General features: G+C 43.0%; 1 protein-coding gene across 15 annotated transcripts; it reads left to right on the forward strand.

The window, feature by feature from the left end:
* Positions 1–663: 663 nt before the first annotated feature.
* On the forward strand, positions 664–20,879 carry SALL4 (spalt like transcription factor 4). 15 transcript variants are annotated; one of them, XR_006285469.1, is made up of 5 exons: positions 674–867; positions 13,874–16,402; positions 17,032–17,339; positions 18,714–19,888; positions 20,295–20,879. XR_006285469.1 is itself a non-coding variant. In XM_043527214.1 (5 exons), exons 1-4 carry the CDS (start codon positions 783–785, stop codon positions 19,872–19,874), a joined length of 2,991 nt encoding a protein of 996 aa, XP_043383149.1. In that variant the 5' UTR covers positions 674–782; the 3' UTR covers positions 19,875–19,884; positions 20,295–20,879. The 15 variants fall into 15 exon arrangements, 11 of the variants coding, with proteins under 11 accessions (XP_043383140.1, XP_043383149.1, XP_027678067.1 ...); XR_006285472.1 differs by having other exon boundaries at positions 674–855; positions 18,714–19,884; XM_043527214.1 differs by having other exon boundaries at positions 674–855; positions 19,794–19,884.
* Positions 20,880–22,254: the final 1,375 nt, after the last annotated feature.

Below are 22,254 nucleotides of genomic sequence, written 5' to 3' on the forward strand. Positions count from 1 at the left end.
CAGAAGAAACAGTCTTGAATAAGGTATTTGGAAGAAAATAAAGGAATGTGCCAGTAGTTTACATACACAACATTATTCTGTATCCTGGGTTTTACTTTTTTTAATCCTCCCCTCCCACGCCTCATACCATCCCCACCATGCACCATATTGTCCTCCGATTTATCCAGTTGGGCAATCACATGATCATGCTCCTTGCTTTCCCCATCATATCTAAGGACAAACGGAAGAATTAGCCCTCCACATTGCATTGTTTCAAGGTTCTGCTTTACTTAAAAAAATAATCTTTAAGCCACGCATAGAAAATAAAAAGGACAGGTGAGATAACAAAGGTTTTGTCCCCCGGATAGCCCAGAAAATCGGGCTGCCAGATTGTTTGTTTACTCTCAAAGATGGATTCATGCTCCTCTTTCACCCCCCCCGCCCCCGCTCCTTAAAGGAAATATGATCCAATCAGGTAGTAGGAAATGATGAGCCTGGCTCCCCCAGAGCTATGTTAGGAGCACACGCTTTTGTCACATGCATGGGACAGAGCAGCAGTCGGAAAACTACAATGCCCAGCGTTCCCCTCTGCTCCCTGATCAATGGACCTTATTTGAATAATCTGTGAGCCCTTGGACTCAGGCCAATCAGCTGTCAGGGACCCATGATAAATCGCAATGCATTATTGATAATCATAATTACTCTGACATGCGCATTCCGCCCAAGGGGGGTAATTTCCCAACTCTAGGAATTTGTTGTGAAGAAAATAATTGCTACTATTTTGCTCCCGATGCTTGTGCACCATGTCGAGACGCAAGCAGGCGAAACCCCAGCACATCAACTCCGAGGAGGAGCCGCCCCCAGATGCTGCAAGTGGTAAGGCGCAAAGTAAGAGACGGAGGCTTGCCAATTACCAACTTTAATAGATGTGCAAAGAAATCAGCCAGGGAATAAGGGGTTTTGTGTGGGTGCGTGTGTGGCTTTTTCCGTCCCCTCCCCCCACCCCACACGCAGTGGATTCGGCTCGAGATCGTGACCCCACACTGACCACTCGTTGTTTGTACCATTTATTCCCATAATCTCTCCCCCCCCCCAAAAAAAACCCCAACCCCTCACTTATCTTCAATCATTGTTCGACTGATATCGGGCCTGATCCTCCTTTTTCTTCTGAAATCGCAACGGGATTCCCCCCCCCCCCCGCCCCTTAAAACTGTCCGGTGGGTCTGCCCAGAGCTCCAGCCCCATGGCTGACCACTCGGATCGCAGCCGAAATCTCTCTGTGTGTTGCGCTGCCGTCCCCGTTGGGTGTGTGTGAAAGCCTTTCCTCCCCATCCCCCTTAAAGTTTAACGTGTGCTGGCTCTAGACGGGAATCCGGGCTCTCTACCTTGTCTCACGCCAGGGAAGCAGGATGCGATCTGCTACGTGCCTTGGTACAGCCAGTTTTGTTGTAGCCTAATGCAAGGTGAACCCCCAAACCCTACCCAGCCGGAAAAGATTTTGGGGGGGGGGAGAGACAGAAAGGAGTTGCAAACCATCTCTTTAGCGCAGGCATGGGGAAAGGCTTTAGTTTTGTTTCTCTGGATCTGTTTATTTTATGGTTCTTTTGGTGGGGATTTCTTAAAAACAAACAAACAAAAAAAAACCCTGCTTTGGCTAGTTTGGTTGGAGATCACAATCGCCCTGGACCTTTTGTAGCCTGACCTCCAGCCATCTTTGATTTCCGACTTCCTAAAATAACTCCGGTGAGCTAACGTGGTGTGTGTGCGTGTGTTTTGTATTTGGGTGGTGTGGGACTTTTAATATCGGGAACCACTATTAGATGCTCTGGACCTTTGTATTTTAGAGGAAGGGAAAATTACGTTTGCAATGAAGTTATCCCTGATCTTTGGGAGCGGGGTGCGCAGGGGGGGAAATCGGGGGTGGATGGGTGGGGGTGGAATTGATCACCTAGCATAAGTGCTGTTAGTTAGAAACGAATTGGGCAGAGTTGTAATTCCTGGATCCTGTTTGAAAGTTTCATCGAGACTGTGCAGCATCTTCTCATATGTTCCCAGGGTTTTTCTGTTGGTGCATCGCTAAATTGGGGAGAATTTGTAGCACTTGTAGACGACTGCATGGGCCGATTCCTTCACTGTTAATTGTCAGTTTAAATTTCAACCTACTCTTTTAAAAAAAAAAAAAAAAAATCGGTGCGGATCTAATGCCACTCATCGCATAATTCCTATTGACCGACTGGATATCAACCTCTGCAACTACTTGGGGCTGGTATTATTAGAACTGAATTTGCCTGGTTATGTAGATCAGTGAATTTCTCTGGTCTCAATTAGGAATCGTCAGTTTCAGTCCCGTCCCCAAGAGAGATGAAGGTGGGATTTGTAAATAGTTCAGATTATTTTATTATTATTAAAGCACCAACTGCCTCGAGATATTTGGGGTGGGAGGGTCCGCAGGATTTTACTAACCCTAAACAACCTGGACTCTGTAATTCTGTGGGTCGGCTCTTCTGTCTTTAAAGGTCAAATATTCAAATAACTCCCCAAATTCAATGCTTGATCACTTTTTCCCCATAGGTAGAAATGATCAATAACAATGTATGTAACAGGAGCCGCCTATTCCCAAACCGCAGGAGATTCGGGTTCTTATTTCTCCCCCCCCCCCCCCCTTTCTTTCTTTGAGCCGAAATGTCCAATTGTTGGGTCCGGTTAATGGTGACTTAAGAAACAGCAAGCTGGCCAGAAGGCAATAAATCCCATGTTTAATGCATGACTGTTTTCCTTTGTGCATATGGTTAGGCTGGGGGGATGGAGGTGATGTTTCCACATGTAAATCTCTGCCCACTGCTGGAGAGTCACCTCCGGGGGCTGTGCTGAAACAAAAGGGTTAATAACTCTCCTGAAGCTGCAGAGTTACTCCGGAGGGGGTGGGGGAGGGAGAAGAAAAGGGTTTTTCTCATCCTTTCGAGTAACAGGTATTATCAGGGTTTTTTAATGATTTTGCAAGGTCTCGAAGGACAGCAGTTTAAAGCACCATCTCTGGAACTTGCCTGGTGGGTGTGCATGTCTGTCAGTCTATTAAATACCCAGAGTGGGGTGGAGTGTTTTTGGGTTTTTTTTTAATCCTAACTTTTTTGCTTTGGCTACATTACCTTAGGTTCGATGGGCATTTGGGGGGGGGGGGGGGGGCTTGTCAATCTGTAACAGACAAAATTAGCCCGGTATCCACAATCTAGCGCATTGCTTGACTTTAATTTATTGTGGAACTTGAATTGCTTTCGTGCGCCACCCAGGGGTCACTGGCAGTACTAGGCGATCTGTAAAGAAAACTTTGAACATTTCCCCTCCCTCCCCCCCAAGGTCTTTTGAAGTTGGATGGTAGCTTCCCCTTCGCCCATAGACGCATAACATGGTGTTCAGAGCTGCGAATGACGGCTCCTGCTCTTGAAGGACTTGTGGACAGACGGGTTGCCCCTTCCCCCAGTGCCCCGCCCAAACTTTGTATTATTCAGAAGCCCTGCTGGTGAATCTCCGAGCAGATTTCCCTCTATTCTTAACCTTCCTCCCACCCCCGCAGAATGGGGCTAGTGTGCCGCCCATCCTGAGCCAGAGCTACCTGACTGTTGTTGCTCTTTCTCCACTCCTACAATACCAGCTTGGAACAAAGTTATAGAAACCGTTGCAGAAATCTCTCCGCTACTGTTTGTGATAACGATCAGAAGAAGTGGGTGGGAGTTAAACCATCTCTATGAACCCCTTAGCTAAATAAAACAGCCTTGACGTGGTACCAAAAAATAAAATAAAATCTGGACTCAGGATTAACCATAGTTTATCTCCTACTCTTCAGAAGAATCTAGATATTCTCCGACCTAGGTGTGTCCATAAATACCAAGGGATGAAGCTCCATGACAAAGTTAAAATTCCTGCCAGATTGCCTGAGAAATGATCAAATATATGCATAATGGCAATAATAAAATCAAGCCCTTATCTCGCTCTTTTGCAAGAGAACATTTGCAAAGCAATTTGAGACCCACCTCTGAGAACAATGCAGTGTGCCAGAAAATGGTTTTGCTAACCTGGTGATCGATTAACAGGTCAAAAAAATCGGCAGGTGGTCACTTGAGAATAATACTACACAGTGGAAAATTAGCATTTTCACAAAAGGGTTTAAACTGCCCATTGTACTGGATTACAGCCATTAAAGTGTAGGATTCTTAAAATGCAGTATGCGACTCTTAAATAATAATAAAAAAAACTTTCCAGGCTGAGAACTGAAGTTGTATACTGTATGTGGGCATCCATTCACAGTGGGATCCCCACAATTGGGTTCTGTAATAATACTCAAAATACATTTTCTCAGCTCATGCTGCTATAAAGGAGGTATTCTTAGTTGTAGCTTCTCAAAACAATGGGTTTCATGCAGTAAACTGGGTTAATGAGCCCTCAGAGATGTGAGCCACTGATTCCAGAACTTCTGGGGCAAACGTGATTTATGCTGCAAAAGTTGCCCATTGAGTCGGTGTGAGGTGAAGCCAGATAGCGCTCGGAGACGGGTCAGGTTCTATTTGATGGAAATATTCAGTGCGGCCCAACTTGAGAATTCAGCACGCCTGCCGGTTTGAATGAGCAGCTAGTTAGTGCTGTTTGAATCCACCCGAGCTCTAGGTGGGTTCATTCCCCATTACTGCACCCAGGGCTGACTGTTCGCTGTGGGGTGTGCTGGCGCTGGCCGGTCTGTGCAGAGCTGTAAATTCTGGCCGTTGGGGGAAGCGTGCAAGGCAGGCTGACTGACTGGAAGGGGGAAAATGTCTCTCTTGTTTTTTTTCCCTTTTACGTAAGTGAAACATTATATTGGTTGTCCTGATCAAGTCCCCTTGCTAAACCCTGCAGCATGTGACGTTTTGACAGAGCTGCTGCTCTAACCTTTGCCTCCTCCTGCCTGCTGTGGGTGGTAAGTTGATGTCAAGCTTACAATTAGGACTCTCATGCAATTGACCTTGGCAGCGGGGTTTGCGCCGTTTAGCTTGGTCTTAAACACTGTACTAGTGTTAAGTGTGGTCTCGGGCCGCCTTGTTTATGGGCGAAGGACGGGCTGGTGGAAGTAATTGAGCGCTGAGGAAGAAACCGTGGTGGGTCAGGTAGAGAAAAGACTTTCCTCCACTCTGAGGTGTTGCAGCCAGGCAGGTTGCATGGGCTTTCGGAGTCCTCTGGTCTGCTCTTTCCACACTGGGAAAATTAAATAACTCGGTGTTGCAGTGACTCTCTGTCTGTCCTGAACTTAGGTTCAGAAATGTTCTTCGCTCCGCAAACCCAAGAACTCGGGTTTACCTGCAGCGTGTAATCCAAAATGTTGGTAGCTTTTGTAGCCTATTTTAACCACTGCACTTTTCGACCTTCGTTTTTAAATTAGCATAGTTTTGGGGGCAGATGGTAACCTACTTATTTACATGTCCTTAGGGAATGATTAATTTGTTCCAGCCACCAATAACGAATGAATTTTAGTTGCATGTTTGTCGCTACTGCTGTTTTAAATTGCAGTCTCTTGTTCTGGAGAAAGTAGACGGTTTTTGTAATTTTTGATCGAGCTAACCTGCCTTCCCGGCTCCAGAAATGGATATTGTTTTCAGTGTAATACATGAGTGCCCTCCACTGTTCGGCCTTTTAAGCTCAGTTGTTAATAGCAGCATCAGAACATGTGTTTGCTAAAGCTTTCAGTTTTGAGCCTCAGCAGGTAACTGCAGACATTTTAAAGGGGTTTGTCATGGCATTCAGTAACTTTGTTTTTAAAGCCCTTTGAAACTACACCAGAAGGTTAATCATGCAAGGACATGGAATTTAGAGATCTAGTCGTAAGACTTTTAAGAGTTGCTATCTCTGTTTTTACAAAATCCTTCTTTTATGTGAGGATAGCTAGAGTCTTAAATTTGTCTAAATGATTTGGCACCTTTAGATTTTCAAAGCAATTTTTGTGAAACTTTAATATATTCTGGGTTAACCTAATTAGTACTCTTAAAGGTTTGTTAACAAGGTTAGATTAAAACCTTGGAAGACAATTCACAACCTATAAACTAAAAGTGTTATTATGAGGCACAAGATGTCTCTTGTCTGGTTATTCTTGGGTAGGAAACTGGTATTGACTGACTTCTGCTGTGGGAGATTTAATTACATTGTCTCCAATCATTATTGGAAACTTCAAATGTTTTAAAATAAACCACCTGCATTTCTTAAAATGAGGAGGGGGCCAAACTTATTTACTAAAGCAGATGGGTCTTGGTAGTTAGCTGTTTTGACACGTTTATTCAATCCTGTTTTTCTTTGCAGTGTTTGTGAGGTTGTTCTTGTTTTGTTTTGTTTTTTTCCTGAAAGGCTTAAAATAGCACACTTCGAGTTTGTTGCAGACATTGCTAGACTTGAGAACAAAGTGTCTAGTCTAATTTTTTTAAATGCTGATTGAGCCCCTCAAAACTAGAAATTACTAAACTGATTATTTAAAATTAATTTTTGAACGCAAGTAAGAAAAGGAGTGTATGATTATGCTAACAGTGACTATTGGGAAAGTGAGAATAGATAAACTGATCAAATTTCTGTAAAAATGAAGAAACCTCACTGGGTATTAACTTCAGTTACTGTGAAGTAGACACTTTAAAATTTGGTGTGTGGGGTGTTTTTGTTTTTTGTTTTGTTTCATGGTCTCTGACCAACCACCCTCCTCTCCTCTTTCTTCTTTCCAATAGCTCCCCACTAAATCAAATTAAATCAGGTAAAAGGTGTGGGGTATTTTATTAATTGTCTTTAGGAAACTTTTTTTAAAAACTTAAATTTGAGTCTAAAGATTTCATCAGACCTTATTGTAAATTACCACCTTATCCTACACAATAGTGGACTCTTCCCCCCCCTATCCATTTGGCAGTGATTGAATCTAAAACCCCTGCTGGGTTTACTGCATTCTTCTAACTTATTGGATAACTAGATGCTGAGAGATAACATTCCTGAAATTCGAAGGTGGGGAGGGAGAGAATAGAAAACAGTAGAGGTTCAATCCCTGTGAAGCATTTTTGAGCGGGTTAACTTAAGTGCATGAGTAACTGTTCTAACAGAACTCCCTTGCTACTTGACAAATACTGTAACAGTATTTGGACAGAGTTCTCCACAGATGTAGACATGCATGGTGAACTTTCTTTGCACAGAAGTAACCTTACATTTTAAGACTGTTAAGTATGTGTCACTGATAACTGTTTCTAGGGCGGATAGGTAGAGCAAGGCATGTTTTGGTAAATGAAGTGGCCTGATTGCAATCACTGGAGTGTTCCTACAAGACTGGGAAGAGGAGGTGGCAGCTAGAAATCAAAACAAGGATCTCTGGTGATTTTATTTTTTTATTTATTTTAAGAGATCTCCTCCTCCCCCCCCCCCCCTCTAGGATCTCAAATGTTTGTGGTGGTGGTATAGCCATGTCAATTCCAGGATAAAAGAGAGAAGATGGGGGAGGCTATATCTTTTAATGGACCAACTTCTGTTGGTGAGAGAGAAGCTCATCACTCTTTGTCTTTCTCTGAGCTCAGTACCTATAGTACTCAACTGTTTTACCACTATTGAATGCACGATTGTCACTCTGTCCTCAGGACACACAATACTTTCAAAAGACAAGCCTGGGGGCTTAAATTCATAACTTTGCTAAATATTAAACATGGACTGAATAGAGACTGGATTTATGGTTTATTACAATAATCTATATTCCACTAACACCCCACCACCCCTCCAGTCATAGGGAGGAATGGGTTTAATGGGCCACTTTACCATAAATGGTCCCTTGAAATGTGTTAACTACTTATGCTAAACAGTCTTACACCTTACATCACTGGAGCGGTGTACACTGGCAACGCTTTAACTAACGTGGCTTATATGGTTGCAGCACAGCACTGGGGGAGAGCTCTCCCAGCACTCTTTTTTTTTTTTTAAATCATCACTCCCATGTGGGGCGTATACAGCACTGAAACTTGCAGCGCTCAGGGGTGTGTTGTAAATTGCCAGTGTAGACAAGCCCTATTACGTTGACCTCCTGTTGGCTCAGTTAATCCACCTCACCCAAGAAGCAGTAGCTATGTTGGTTGGTGGTTTCCTGGCATACAGTAGCTCCTCACTTAATCATCCTGGTTAACATTGTTTTGTTATTAGGTTGCTGATCTATTTAAAGTCGCATTATGTTCCATTATAAGATTGTTTGGCTTGCCCTGCTCCACCTAGCGTTCCAGCCAGGGAGCGGGGTCAGGGCGTGGGGGCTTGCCCCAATCCGCCTAGCGTTCTAGCCAGCCCCCGACCCCACTCCCCAGAAGGAGCGTGCCAGGCGGGCGGAATGGGTTAAGCCCCTGTGGCCCGACCCCTCTACACCCCTGCCTCAACCAAGCTTCACACACATCATTGGTGAGTACAGTATTAAATTGTTTAAAATTATTTACAATTTGTACTGTATATGTACATAATCTTTTGTCTGGTGGAACAAAAATCTCCCTGGAACCTAACCCCCCACCCACCCTTTACATTAATTCTTATGGGGAAATTTGATTAGCTTAACATCCTTTCACTTAAAGTAGTATTTTTCAGGAACATAACTACAGTGTTAAGCGAGGAGTTACTGTAGTACTGTGTACCCTGGGAGTTAGGTTGGTCTAACTATGGTTTTATCTACACTGGCAAGTGAAAGACAAATTTTATGTTGTTCAATGGTGTTTTTTTTAAAAAACACACATAGAAACCACATACACACCCAAAAGACACAAGTTTTGCTGACAACAAGTGCTGGTGTGAAGCGCTGGCAGGACTGCTCTCCTGTGGACACCACCACTCGTTGGGGGTGGAAGTTTTGTGGGTGGGAGAGCGCTCGCCCACTGACAAACAGCAGGTACGCTGTGCGCCTTTTAACGGCACAGCTGTGTCGCTAAAAGTCGCGCAGTGTAGACGTAGTAGACATAGCCTTATGTCTCTCGGGGGGTGGATTTTTCACACCCCTGAATGATGTTGTTACACAGTCATAAGTCTGTAATGTACACCTGGCCTAAGAGCTTTTCTACACTGGCAATTAATAGTGCTGCAACTTTCTCACTCACGGGTGTGAAAAAACACACACACACACCTGCCCCCCAGAGCACAGCAAGTTGCAGCACTGTAAAGCGCCAGTGTAAACAGTGCCCCAGAGCGGGGAGCTACACCCCTCATGGAGGTGGGTTTTTTGAGCTCTCCCAGTGCTGCGCTGCAACCACACAAGGCAAGCAGCGCTTTAGCCCTAAGCTTACCAGACCTGGAGAAGAGCTTTGTGAGCTCAAAAGCTGGTGTCTCTCACCAACAGAAGTTGGTCCAAAAAAGACATTACCTCACCCAACTTGCCAATATTGATTCATTTATATTCAACCCTCTGCCCTGTGAGGCACAAAAGTATCCTCAGTTTCACAATTGGGAGGAGATTTGGAGGCGGGGAGGAAGGCTGTGTCTCACTATCTTTCCCAGAGTTACCCAGGAGTCTATACTGGGAATTGAATTCAGATCTTCCGAGACCCAGTGAATGTGAGATTGTCAAAAATAGGGAAACAAATGAGCAATATGGGACCACATGAGTATCGGAGGGAAGTTAACTAGAGCTGGCCAGAAACCAAGATCTCCCATTTCGTGAAAACTTTTGTGCTCTCAACATTTTTGTTCCACCTTTTTGGAATATGTGTAAAGGGGTTTACAGATTAGGTCCATACCTTCTCCTTTTTTACCAGTTTAATTTCAATTGATACAAGGCACTCATCTGCCAAAACGAGTCTACTATCAATACAAGGGGGACACTACCATTCACATTTATCTTTCTAAACCAGTCAAGTTAAATCAGTATAACTTTGAGGGGGACTCTGTGTTTTTTTTTTTTTGCAGGCAGAACAAAAACTTCACTGCCTTAATCCCAAATTTGCAAGTGTTTGGAACAAAGGCTGTGGTGTTTTAACCTGCAGCTTGGTGGGTTACATATTGGATGGGAGTGAGATTGTTCTTGTGAAACTTTGAGCCTAAAAAGCCTTTTGAGTCAGTGTGCATCTTAGTTCCAGGAAGGACAGTGGGGTTTTTCTATTTTTTTTTTTGTTGTTGTTTAAAAAAAAAAAATCTCAATTTTACTCTCCCTCATCATTGATAAGGGTAGAACTAAATTTATGGAGTTCTAAAATGTCCATGTTTGACTTCAGTTGGTCCCTTTCTGTTGACCAAGTCCTGAATCAAGTTGGGTCTTAAATTTTTAGGAGACTGAAATTTCCGAGTGAATTTTTTTCAGTGAAGAATGGATTTTTAGCTACAGTGGTTTATTTCTTATCTCTTTGGAGAGCTGATTGTATATTTTGGGTGCAGCACTGAGAGTTGGTCGCTATGATCTAGCACTTGACCTTTTGCTTAGGGGACTGCCTGGCTATATATCCCTAGGTTTAAAAACCGATTTGATAGAGTTGCTGGGGGGGGGGGGGGGAGGAAATGCTTTGTGTGGTGGTTTGTATTTTTCTCTTTTTGCGGGGAGGCTCTGTTTTGTGTATTTCAGGGCAGGTCTATACTTAATGCTGCATCAGTGCAGCTGTACTGCTTAAGTGAAGACACTCCTATACCAACAGGAACTCCTCCCTCTCAGGGTAGTTAATCCACCTCCCCAAGAGGCAGTAGCTGCTGTCTAGATGGGGGATTAGGTTGGTATAACTGTGTCGCTCAGGGGTGCAGATTTTTCACACCCCTACAGGACATTATTATACCAGTGTAGGTCTGCAGTATAGACCTGGCCTCTGTGTTTAATGTGCAGTTCTGCTAATCTGAAATATAGGGCTGGAAGGCACCCAAGAGGTCACCACCTAGTCCATACTCCCCTTCAGGCCCCTTACACTGAGGCACATATTACTTCAGTTGCTCTTATACAGGCCTTGTTTTGGTAGCTATTGTAAAGCAGAGATTATATCTCTCTCCACTATAATGTTACTGTGAATTTTTCTTAACCTGACCTAGCTTAAGGAAACTCCTTCAAAGCCTTTCATTCTCTGGGCAACTACAGATTTCAACCCTAAACACTTTTTTAAGTTTTCATTGCTGATAAAAGCGTGTGTGTGTGTGTGTGTGTGTGTGTGAGAGAGAGAGAGAGAGTGTATGACTGACTCTCTGTTACTCTAGCCAAATGTCAAGGTTTGGCACATCCTCCCCCATGAAATTATTCTGGCCCAAACTATATACACTCGCCTGAGTTGTAGGTGTAAAAATGTCTGTCCATGCAAATCCCCCCCTTGCACACACAAGGTGCACGTTGTGCAGCCTGGTAACCTATATCTCTGATACAGGGGCTATAATTTTGCAGTTGAACCCTTTTTAAAGTAAGCTGGAAAATTAAGCTTATCAACGATCTGTGATAATCGTGACCACTTACTCTATAGTCTAGTTACTAAAATGCAGCATCCAATACTACTGAAATAACTCCACTCCCTGGGTTATTGGCATTATTGGACCAGATCTTGTGAGGTGCTGAACACCCTGAACTCCTACTGAAGCCATACAGTGTCAGGCCTCTACACCATTGACCTATAAAGATGAAACTCAAACAAAGTGCCTCTGTGATCAAAGGGTCACACAGTGTGTGGCCAGAGGGCACTTTATGGTTTCCTGGTAGAAGATAGAATGTCTCCAATGCTGTGTGTATAGGTTGGTGGCAGGAAAGGGGAACTTGTTAACGAATAAAATAAGGCTGCAGCCTTCTGAGGTGAAAACACAACTGATGGAAGTATACGATTACTGTGGGATCTCTTGTTAAAGTTGGGATAATAAATGTGACATAACTCATCAATGGTGAGTTGATGAGTGGCTCCTGGGTGTCCGCTGACCTAAGGAGCTTAAGGCTCTAAATCAGGGTCATTTGGATGAGTGTTAACACCTTTTTCAGACCAAGGTAAAATTTTCCCCTCAAATCTTTCTGCAGAATTTTTAAAAGTCTATGTAGTTTGGAGGGGAGGGGAACCAGAAAAGTCTGGAAAAACAGGAAAATTCCTCTTCAGCTTTTGGCACATTGAGGGGGGAAGTGATTACACCTGGGTTCTTGTCTAATTTACAAAACATAATCTTTCTGCTTTCTGCACCCCACAGACTGTCTCTGACAGGCGAGTGCTGTTGCATAAATTCCAAAGTGAGTGTAGTTCACAGTGGAATGCTTATCTTGCAACCCACCTTGTACAGAGACAAGGTGGGAAAAGAGCTCCATGTAGCTCAAAAGCTTGTCTCTTTCATCAACAGAAGTTTGTCCAATACAAGATATTACCTTCCCACCTAATATCCTGAGATCAACACAGCTACAACTACACTGCATATACCAAATATCCTGAAAGTTGTCGTAAAAGTCAAAAGAATTTGTCACTGAACACCCACCTTGTCTCTCCAATGTTCCGAGACCAACGTAGTTCCAACAACACTGCAAATCCATCTTGTAGTGAGTTGTCCACTCTAGATACTCTAAGTGTTAAATTATTATACTACTTCCCCTTTCTATGAAGGTTTGGCCACCCCTGGCCTACACTCTCTGATCCTCCTGAAGATTATCATATGCGGCTCAAAGTCTGAGAGCCTGCTCCAGGCTTCTGCACTGCGGTAGGGTGGTGGGGCTCAGGGCCTCAGCCCCTGGGAAGTATCTGTTGGTGCTCAGGGTTTCAGCAAGAGTGGGGCGGGAGCCCCAGCAGGCACCTCCTGGAGGGCAGAAGCCCCTAGCCCCCCTCCCCACTGGGCAGAAGCCCCTAGCCCCACGACTCCACTGCAGGGCAGAAGCCAGTCTGGTAGGTGGGGTAGGGGGACAGTTCTGTGAGCCACACTTTAACTATAAAAGAGTTGCAGTTCGGCAACCTCTGGTATATGCTAAAATAGGTGTGTGTGTGTGTATATATATATATATATATATATTTATGCTCTTTTTTAGAACAAGATGAAGCTTTAAAGTTGTTCCACATGAATGGTAAAAATGTAGGCTTTATTAGCCCTTTCCCTTAAAAGTAGCATTAAATTAAACAAACTAGTATTCACACAAAGGTTCGTCTTGTGTTTATACAGTCTGATTTGCTTGAAAGGAAGTGGTTCCTTTCAAAAAGTCTCATTATTATAAGAGCTGTAATCTACTTAACATGGTTAGTTCTCCATTGATTTCTAGTATATGGACTATAACACCAGGTTTATTCGTTCTATCAACTCTTTTCATAAAATACCTCGTATACTGTAATATGGGAGAATAATTGTAGCTTCATTGTTTTATCTGCAGTGGTTATGTGCTTCAATGGAATCTTTATAAAATGGAAGGCAGTTACGATGTATGTTAATTCTAGTGATTCACAGCTTCATATGGCTTTGCTAGAATTTGGCCATTGACCCTCTAAATAACATAATTATGAATTTTAAATACAAAGTAAACAATCGTGTATGCACTCCATTACTTTCTTGCCTTGAGTTTTTTAAAAAACAACTCATCCAAGCACTCTTAGTTAGAACACCCTTTTCTATTTTTACATGTGTAAAGAGACTTCTAGTGACCTAGTTTCCCCCATTTGAATTAGGAGGTAACACCGCTCCTCTTTCCCTCACAAGGCGGACAGTAGGAAAGTATACCACTTCCACAGACAAACGACTAGTGTGACCTTGAGCAAGCTACAAAGTGAATCAGTAGCAGAGCTTGGGATAGGACTTGGGAATCCCATCTCCAAGGCTTGCATTTGGTCCATGTGTCTAAGCTCCCATTATCTTGCATTTATAGCTTTTAAATTCTTGGCTTACTTACAGCCTTAACCTGGAAAAAACTTACCCATGTGCTAGATGTATGTGTGTATATATAGGGAATATTTGACTTTTTTTTTTTTTTTTCCTCCCCCCTCCTTAGGGAGTCCACAAAACGCCCCAGGTGATGGAGATGGTGAAATGAGTTCCAAAAGGTGCCGAACAGAGGAAACCAATATCTGTGAGAAATGTTGTGCAGAGTTCTTTGATCTCTCTGAATTCCTTGAGCATAAGAAAAATTGCACTAAAAATCCACCTGTCCTAATCATGAATGATAGTGAAGGAACAATACCCCCTGAAGACTTCCCTGGAGCCTCTACAGAGAGCTTTCCAAATGATCGACAGGATAGCCAGCCAGCCAAGGACAGTCAGTCAAAGAGTTGCACTGGTTCTGTGGAGAAGAGAGAGGGGAAAGTTGATACTGAAGCAGTGGGAGGAATGTATCTAAAAACAGAACCTCCTGTTACTCCTGCAACTCACGGACTACGCTATTTACCAAAATCCAAAGTACCAAACACTAATGTGACTTTGCAGACAATACGTGGCACTAAAGTGGCTGTGAATCAACGTACCTCTGATGCTATCTCTTCGTCAGCAGCCAGTTTTAATGCTATTCCAATGATCCTTGAACAGCTCGTGTGCTTGCAGCAGCAGCAACTCCAGCAAATTCAGCTCACAGAGCAAATCCGTATTCAGATTGCCATGATGGCTCCTCATGCCCTACATCCTTCAATAGTAGCTGCTACTGATCCATTAAAAGCTTTGGGTGCTCAGATGTCTCAGCAGCTGTCTGCTGCTGTTGCTTTAATTGGACAAAAAGCTGGAAGCCAAAGCCTATCACTGGAATCCTTGAAGCATGGAAAACTACCTCATTCTAACATGGTCATTCCAACTGCTGGCTCAGTAGCCAGTGGGCTTTCTTCTTCCTTCTCCCTGAAACCTGAAGCAAACAGAAGCCTCCCAAGTTCTATGTCTCGTTTTCCAAACCCTTTACTACCTCAATCATCCAGCTCTGTCATCTTCCAAAACCCACTCTCGGCAGTTTCTTCAGTGATTGATCCCTCAAAAAAAGGGAAAGGGAAGCCCCCCAATATCAGCGTGTCTGAAAGCAAACCAAACACTGAAGAACCTTTCTTTAAACATAAGTGCAAGTTCTGCGGCAAGGTCTTTGGCAACGATAGTGCTTTGCAGATACACCTCCGCTCCCACACTGGCGAAAGACCCTACAAGTGTAACATTTGTGGTAACAGATTTACAACCAAAGGAAACCTTAAAGTGCATTTTCAGCGTCATAAAGATAAGTACCCTCACATTAAAATGAATCCCTATCCAGTACCTGAGCATTTGGACAATGTGCCCACCAGCAGTGGAATCCCATATGGAATGTCTGTACCACTGGATGAGTCTAACCTAATTGTGGACAGCAAGCCTATTCTGGCATCACTACCTACCTCAGTAGGTACTGGCTTGCCTCAGAATATCTCCAGTCTAGCATGCATCAAGGAGTCTCTTGCCAGCACATTTTCAAGTGACATGCAGCCAAGGCCTTCTCCAGAAAGCGAAGGTGGTTCTTCCTCATCAGGAGCAGCGAGTCACGAGTCTGGAACTGAGCAGAGCCTGAGCTCACCGCAAGCTAGCTGCAGTGTGAGTGTCTTCCATGTAAGTGGAGCAAGTGAGCAAGGTTCAGAAACATCTAAGCTACAGCAATTGGTTGAGAATATTGACAAGTCCACCACAGACCCCAATGAGTGCCTCATCTGTCACAGAGTGCTGAGCTGCCAGAGTTCACTCAAAATGCATTACCGTACTCACACTGGAGAGAGGCCATTCAAGTGTAAAATTTGTGGCCGTGCCTTCTCAACAAAAGGTAACCTTAAGACTCATTATGGTGTCCACCGGGCAAACACCCCCCTAAAGATGCAACATTCCTGTCCAATTTGTCAGAAGAAGTTTACAAATGCAGTTGTATTGCAGCAGCATATTCGCATGCATATGGGGGGACAAATTCCCAATACACCTATGCCGGAAAACACTTGTGATAATACCGATGTGGATCCTACTGTGACTGAGAAGAATGGAGACCTGACTCGTTCAGGTGAGAACATGGAAAACGTAGAAGAGATGGAAGAAGACCTAGACTCTCAAGATGGCCCTAGCAACTCTTTGAAACCACCAATTCCATATGATGCACAGTCAGAATCTCCAGGCACAGCATTTTCTGGGATTGCAGCTCTGGAGAACCAAATGAAAATGGTAAATTCAGCTTTGAACTTGCAACGGCAAAGCAGCCTGAAGTCTAGCGACAATGGTTCGGCAGAAAGTGATGGCATGACGAATGATTCTTCCTCTGTGGCAGGTGATCCAGATTATCAAAATGGCAGGAGTCCTGCCGCCTCTGAATCTGCTTCATTCCAGGCATTGTCCCCAGCCAATAGCCAATCTGAAAGCATTAGGTCAAAGTCACCAGGTTTCAACAGTCAGGAAGATGCTGGCATGGGAAATAAAGCTGAGGGCCCTGAAAACCATCTTGCAGAGATGGAAGGGGCTGGCGCTTTGGATCTAACTTATGGCAATATTGGTCGAAAGGTCATCAAAGAAGAACCTGGGTTACACTTCCCAAATGGAGAGTATGGTGAGTTATGACCAGTAGCTGCACTCCCCACAACTAACAAAACCATCTAGAGGGGAGCTCCTCAGAGTACCAGTGGGAGTAAGACCCCCATCCTGCTGGTGTTTGGTTCCTTTTCAAAAGGCAGATGGTGCTTGTTGCTCTGCAGGCCACTGAAAATCTCCTTCCTAGTTTCAAATTCCCATTTGAAAGTAAAGTCTCTCACACACACACACGTTTTCAAGTTGTAACCTCCTGCTGCCTAGTGATCACACACACTCATCCCATTTACTGCAATGGGAGTTGTGGTCAGTATCTTGCATTTTGTCCTAAAGTTATTAATTAGCTCTCTAAACCAGACACTTCAGTGTTGATAAACCATGGAATGCTGTGTCTGAGCTTTTTGGATCAGGGAGAAAGTTGTTAATTCCTGAATGCAAAGGGACATATTTGAAGAACCCCATCTCCCTCTTGCCTCAAACAGATCTACAACCCATTAGCACCAGTGTGCCTGCAAATTACAGCTTGCATGTGCATTGAGTGTTGGGCTTGTGCACCTTCAAAAATCTGGACCCAATATCTTGCTTCCAAAGCTTAAACAGAGCTGAAATGTGTAGTGGTGGTAGCCTAATGTGTGTGTTCTTTCTCTTCAGGTCACAGCAGCATTCATGCTGCTTTTGTCAGGGCACCACCAGCCCTCATAAAAGTGGAAATGCCTAGTGAGCGTCCTATTAGCACTAGCCATTTTATTGGCCCACCAACTTTATCACCTGGTGTTCCCCCTCTCCTGGTGCCACGGCCTAAGCTTTGCCGTCCAGCTAAACAGCACATCTGCACTACGTGTGGGAAGAACTTCTCCTCTGCAAGTGCTCTTCAGATTCATGAACGGACCCATACTGGTGAAAAGCCATTTGCATGCACCATCTGTGGGAGAGCCTTTACCACAAAAGGAAACCTGAAGGTAAGCAGCTCTTAAGGGGGCTGAGGTGTGCTGATGCCTGCCTTTGGAATCACCTTCACTAAGAGTCTCTTAAACAACCTCGCTAAAATGCTTCTATTCCTTCTAATCATAATCGTCCACACTTTAAAGATGGCCACTGATAATTTCTCTTGGCCCTCTGGGTGGTCATTTAAGACAGAGTTTACTATAGTCTCTCAATATGCAAGGATCATACAGCTCTCTAGTAGGCCTTGAGATCAGCCTAAATCTACTTTCAAAAACAAAAACCCTGTAGGGAAAGAACTGTAACTTTTAACTGCAACTTATAACTGCTTTGTTTAGAAACCCTGCCTCCAAATGCTCCTGAACCTTGGTGTGGGTGTGGGATCTGAATTTGGTAGCCGAAGCCCATATCTAGATGATACCTCAGCATGCAGGGAAAAACCCTGTTTAAAAAACCAAAACTGTATTTGATCTGATTCTTTCAAACCCACACTTTTAAGCAATGATCATTGTTCGCCTTAATGGAACATGTTATAGGCTCCACTATTGCTTGGAGCACATTGCTCCAGTGACAGCCATTTCAACAGGGGACTCTCAAAGTTCTGCAACAAACAATGTTCAGGGATTTCAGTTAAGCACAAAAAATTGCCTATCGTGCTCCTGTTTATCAGATTAATCCATTTATCTTTTAAGGAACACTTAGCTTCCCCACCCACACTATGGTTTGACACTGTAGAGCTTCAAGATTCTTCCTCTTTAACAGCCTTTGCGTAAGCACTCTATAAGGAGTGGAGGAGGAGGAGAGAAAAGAGATGCTCAAACTTAGAAAACAAAATGAAGACTGGGGCACAGATAGCTGCTTGTTTGTTTGTAGCTGGGTGGTCTTTCAGGAGGTTCTGTGTTTGTGCAGTAATATGCTATTTGTGTTTTCCAACTACACAGGAGTGTTTTAGCTGCCAAAATTCTATTCCTGCTAAACTTTTTGTAAAACCATTTCTAAAGTCCTTGCCTTGCCAATATTCCCTGTAGCCTATTCTTAAGAACCAATGTATCTTAAATTGTGTAGAGGAAAAAATAAACTCTTCCCATGCACTAAGTAACTGACTACTTCTGTTCTTGCTTTCCCTCTTTTTGTTCTACTTCAGGTGAAAGTAAACAAGAACATGTAGGGCATATAAGCCATTCTACAGTAACAAAGATCTAAACAAAGATTTTGCTGTAGTTTGAGTACAGAACTACAAAAACATTTCTCTGAATGTTTTGGCTTTACTTTATTTTGAGGCTCAGATACCCTAGTGCTGGTGAGGTATAAGAACTTGGATAGACTAGAACAGGAGCTAAGAATTATGATAGCTCTCATCTTCTAACTTCTCCTACCCCCTCTTCTGCAAGGTCCACGTTGGAACTCACATGTGGAATAACTCTGCCAGGCGTGGAAGAAGATTATCCATTGATAATCCCATGGCTCTGTTGGGGAATGATCCAAAGAAGGTATCTGAAATGTTTCCAAAGGATATAGTGCCTCCTTCAGTGAACATTGATCCCACAGTATGGAACCAGTATGCAGCAGTACTCAGCAATGGCTTGGCAATGAAGACTAATGAGATTTCAGTGATCCAGAGTGGTGGCATAACTTCCCTTCCAGTCACCATTGGGGGTGGCTCTGCAATAAATACTGCAACAGTCTCCAAGATAGATGGGTCCCAGTCTGGAATTAGCTCGGATATGGAGAAGGCCGGTGGTGCTGCTGCAGACAATGTGCCAAAACACCAGTTCCCTCACTTCATGGAGGAGAACAAAATTGCTGTTAGTTAGAAAAACTCTTTGTGAAGGTGAAATGCAGAAAGAGCGAATATATTTACAAACATATATTTTTAAGAGATTCCATCTCAACCTCCTATTTTCCTATTAACATGCAAATGATTTTATGGTTGTCTTTGTAAGAGTTGCCCACAGTACAATCATGATGTTGCTTTGCAAAAGTAGTAGTAATAATAAAAAAAAAATAATCCTCTTATTTGGAAAGATGCGGGTCTTGCAAAGTATTCCTTGTTATGTGTGACTTTAATGTGTACAGCCTTACAGAAGTTTCACAACTTGAAATTCCAAAGGTTATAACATTTGCCTCTGTTTAAACTGAAATCTTCGGGGGTTTGGAACACAGTAGAAGCAACCTACTGTTCATGGAAAAATTTGTATTTACGGATGACATGAAAACTTATTATGCGGGTAAATATTCTAGAATGTCTGCCACCCTTTTAGAAATAGTCTTTGTGTGGGGTTTTTGTTTTTTGTTTTGTTTTTGTTTTTTAATGTACTTTTTACTATATGGCTACAGATTTTATTTTTATTTGCCTCAGAAGCTGTAAAAAGATCTTTTACTGGCTTTTTTTCCCCTTTGATCATTGCTCCTAATAATTGAATACTCTTGTATTGTTGACTGCTGCTTATTTAATACTACTACTTGGACAGTCCCTTAAGAACAGTGCCAAAACTACTCCTTCCAAAGATGTGCAGTTTCTCCTAAAATATTATTTGTACCAAGAGCCCTGAAGAAGCATGGGTAGGTATGTATATACTTTTCCTCTTTCCCCTCCCCCCTTTCTCCTCTAGAAAGAGAAGATCAGGTCTGAAAGCTCTGCAAGGAATCTCAGATGACTGTTGCATCTAAGCTTTGGAACTGGTTTCCTTTAGCAAGAGGAACGTTTGTTTTTTTTTTTTTTTTTTTTAAATTTGAGTTATTTAGGAGATCAGTTTGTGTAAACCTGTATTTAAATACAAAAGTACTCACACCTAAGTTTAATGTTTTGTGGGTTTTTTTGGATGGCATTCCCACTTTGGTCATTAAGTTTCTTGGTGATTAGTGCACTTGCATTACATCACAAAAGCATGGTGACCCATGTGTATTGTATGAAGGTTATTGGGATAGCCCTCTGGATTCTAAGTTATCTACCTCATTTTTTTTCTTTGTAGATGTAGTGTCTATTTTTCTATAAATGACCACTGTAATGAACTGAGATTCAAGCAGATGCTTCCATGCACTATATGAAACCAAAACCTGATGTATTAGTGGAAGCACCTGAAGACTTCATGGACTTATTTTTCACTCTTCTTACATTTGCTGGATCTGTGTAGGTAATAAAATCTAAAGCTAGATTGAAGAACAACTAAGCATTTGGTGTTAAAGGACTGAATGATGGAAAGAAGTCTGATTTCTGACTGCAGGAAATCCTTTGAGTCCAGTCTCAATTGTGGAAGGCCCCCCACCCCCCCCAAATGCAGATCACCAAAAGTTTGTGTAATGTTGTTGCACCTGATTCTTGTTTATGATCTATTTTTGCCATGTTGTGCCTTTCCTGCTGGACTTGTAAGTAAGAACACAACAGTACCTGTTTACACTGTAAAATGGATATTGTTACGTCGAACATGCCAAAGGCATCCCAAGTGTCAAGTTTCTGCATTGTGAATGTATGACTTAAGAATTCTGTAGTTTTGAGTATCTGATGCATTTCTGTTGATGTTTTGAGAATAAATTTGGGATGGCTTTTTCGCACTTCATGCTTACATTTTTCTGGTAAAGTACTTTTGTCCCCTTTGAACTGAAATTCCAGTAGGCCTAGTAATACCTTTGCCTCCACAGAGTCTTTTTTTGGTATTCACATGCTACGTGTTGGAGTTTAGTTTAGTTAATAGGGGAAACACTAGTACGTGCATGAATATTGATTTGAACTCTTAGCAACAGGTGTATTGCAATTGGGCTACAAAGGGAAAAGAGTACTAGGTCACAGTCACTGACATACCTATCCACAGTTTTATGGATGTCTAGGGCAAGGAGGGAATAGGGCAGGGATGGGTGGGTGTGTTTTGCAGATGTACGGCCATATCTTTCTCTGCCAAGCAGATCTCTGGCTCAGTAAGTGGACTGGTTAATTCTGGCTCCCAATTTCTGAGGGTCAGAACATGGCTGCCCAGAAGCTAAGGTGCGTGAGTAGGTTGCCCCTTTGTAACCTCTAGAGATGCTTGTTGTTCAGGTCTGGTTGGGTGGGTTTTTGTGTGTGTGGTTTTTTTTTTTTTTTTTTTTTTTGGCGCACCACTGATTGGGTGAATAAGATGTGTTCATGCAGCCATTTTCTATTCTAGCCAGCAAAATGGGTAGGGCTTCTCCAGCCACCAGGAGCTTGTCGTCACTGTCTTTAATGGACCCTATACTAATAGAAATAAGTGGTTCTTGGCCACATGCCCTGACATGCCAACCAGCTCAAACAGGAATTCTCTTGGGAAGTTCTAGGGTGTGTATTATGCAGAAGGTCAGACTAGATGATCATAGTTGTCCCTTCTAGCCTTGGAATCTCTGGCCCCCTACAACAGACCGCAAAGAGTAAGGCCTAGATCTGACATACTATTGCCACAGGCATGTCCTGTCTGAGACAGGAACAGCTCTGGGCATCTGCAGGCAGATTATGGTCCCTCTTGCACCATCTGGATGATGCAAGAGGACCATGACATAGCTTGAGGAATTTGCTCCATAGAACTTGGCTGCTGTGCTCCTTCACCAAAGGTGTCTCTTTTATACTCGGTTCTAGAGAAGGAACTCCTCCTTTCTAAACTTTAAACTCTCCTTTACAGGAAATCATGTTGTTGTTTGTTTTTTTTTTTTTTTTTTTTTTACATACACTAATGTGTAATCTAAGTTTAACATCACTGTTTAGCATAACACAATTCATAAAAGTGCCTAGTTTTTTCACCTCTGCATTGTAATGCAGACTGTCTCTCTCTTCCACTTACTTACTCTACTAATATGGAGTAACTTCTTTCCTTGTCTTCACCAGCTTGTACACGTAGTTTTTAGATTCTAAGGCCAGAAAGGACCACTGTGGTCATCTAGACTGACACATGTAACGCAGGCCCTATAACTCCCCCAAGGTAAGTCTTA

This window comes from Chelonia mydas, chromosome 13 (assembly GCF_015237465.2).
Source record: "Chelonia mydas isolate rCheMyd1 chromosome 13, rCheMyd1.pri.v2, whole genome shotgun sequence".
Lineage (NCBI taxonomy): Eukaryota > Metazoa > Chordata > Testudines > Cheloniidae > Chelonia > Chelonia mydas.

What these genes read in the sequence shown, in the direction of transcription:
- SALL4 (XM_027822266.3), top strand. Translation starts at nt 783, where the DNA reads ATGTCGAGACGCAAGCAGGCGAAACCCCAGCACATCAACTCCGAGGAG. An exon ending in CTTCCCAAATGGAGAGTATG is followed by an intron (nt 16,403 to 17,031) that starts GTGAGTTATGAC and finishes CTTTCTCTTCAG; the next exon opens with GTCACAGCAGCATTCATGCT. An exon ending in CCACAAAAGGAAACCTGAAG is followed by an intron (nt 17,340 to 18,713) that starts GTAAGCAGCTCT and finishes CTCTTCTGCAAG; the next exon opens with GTCCACGTTGGAACTCACAT.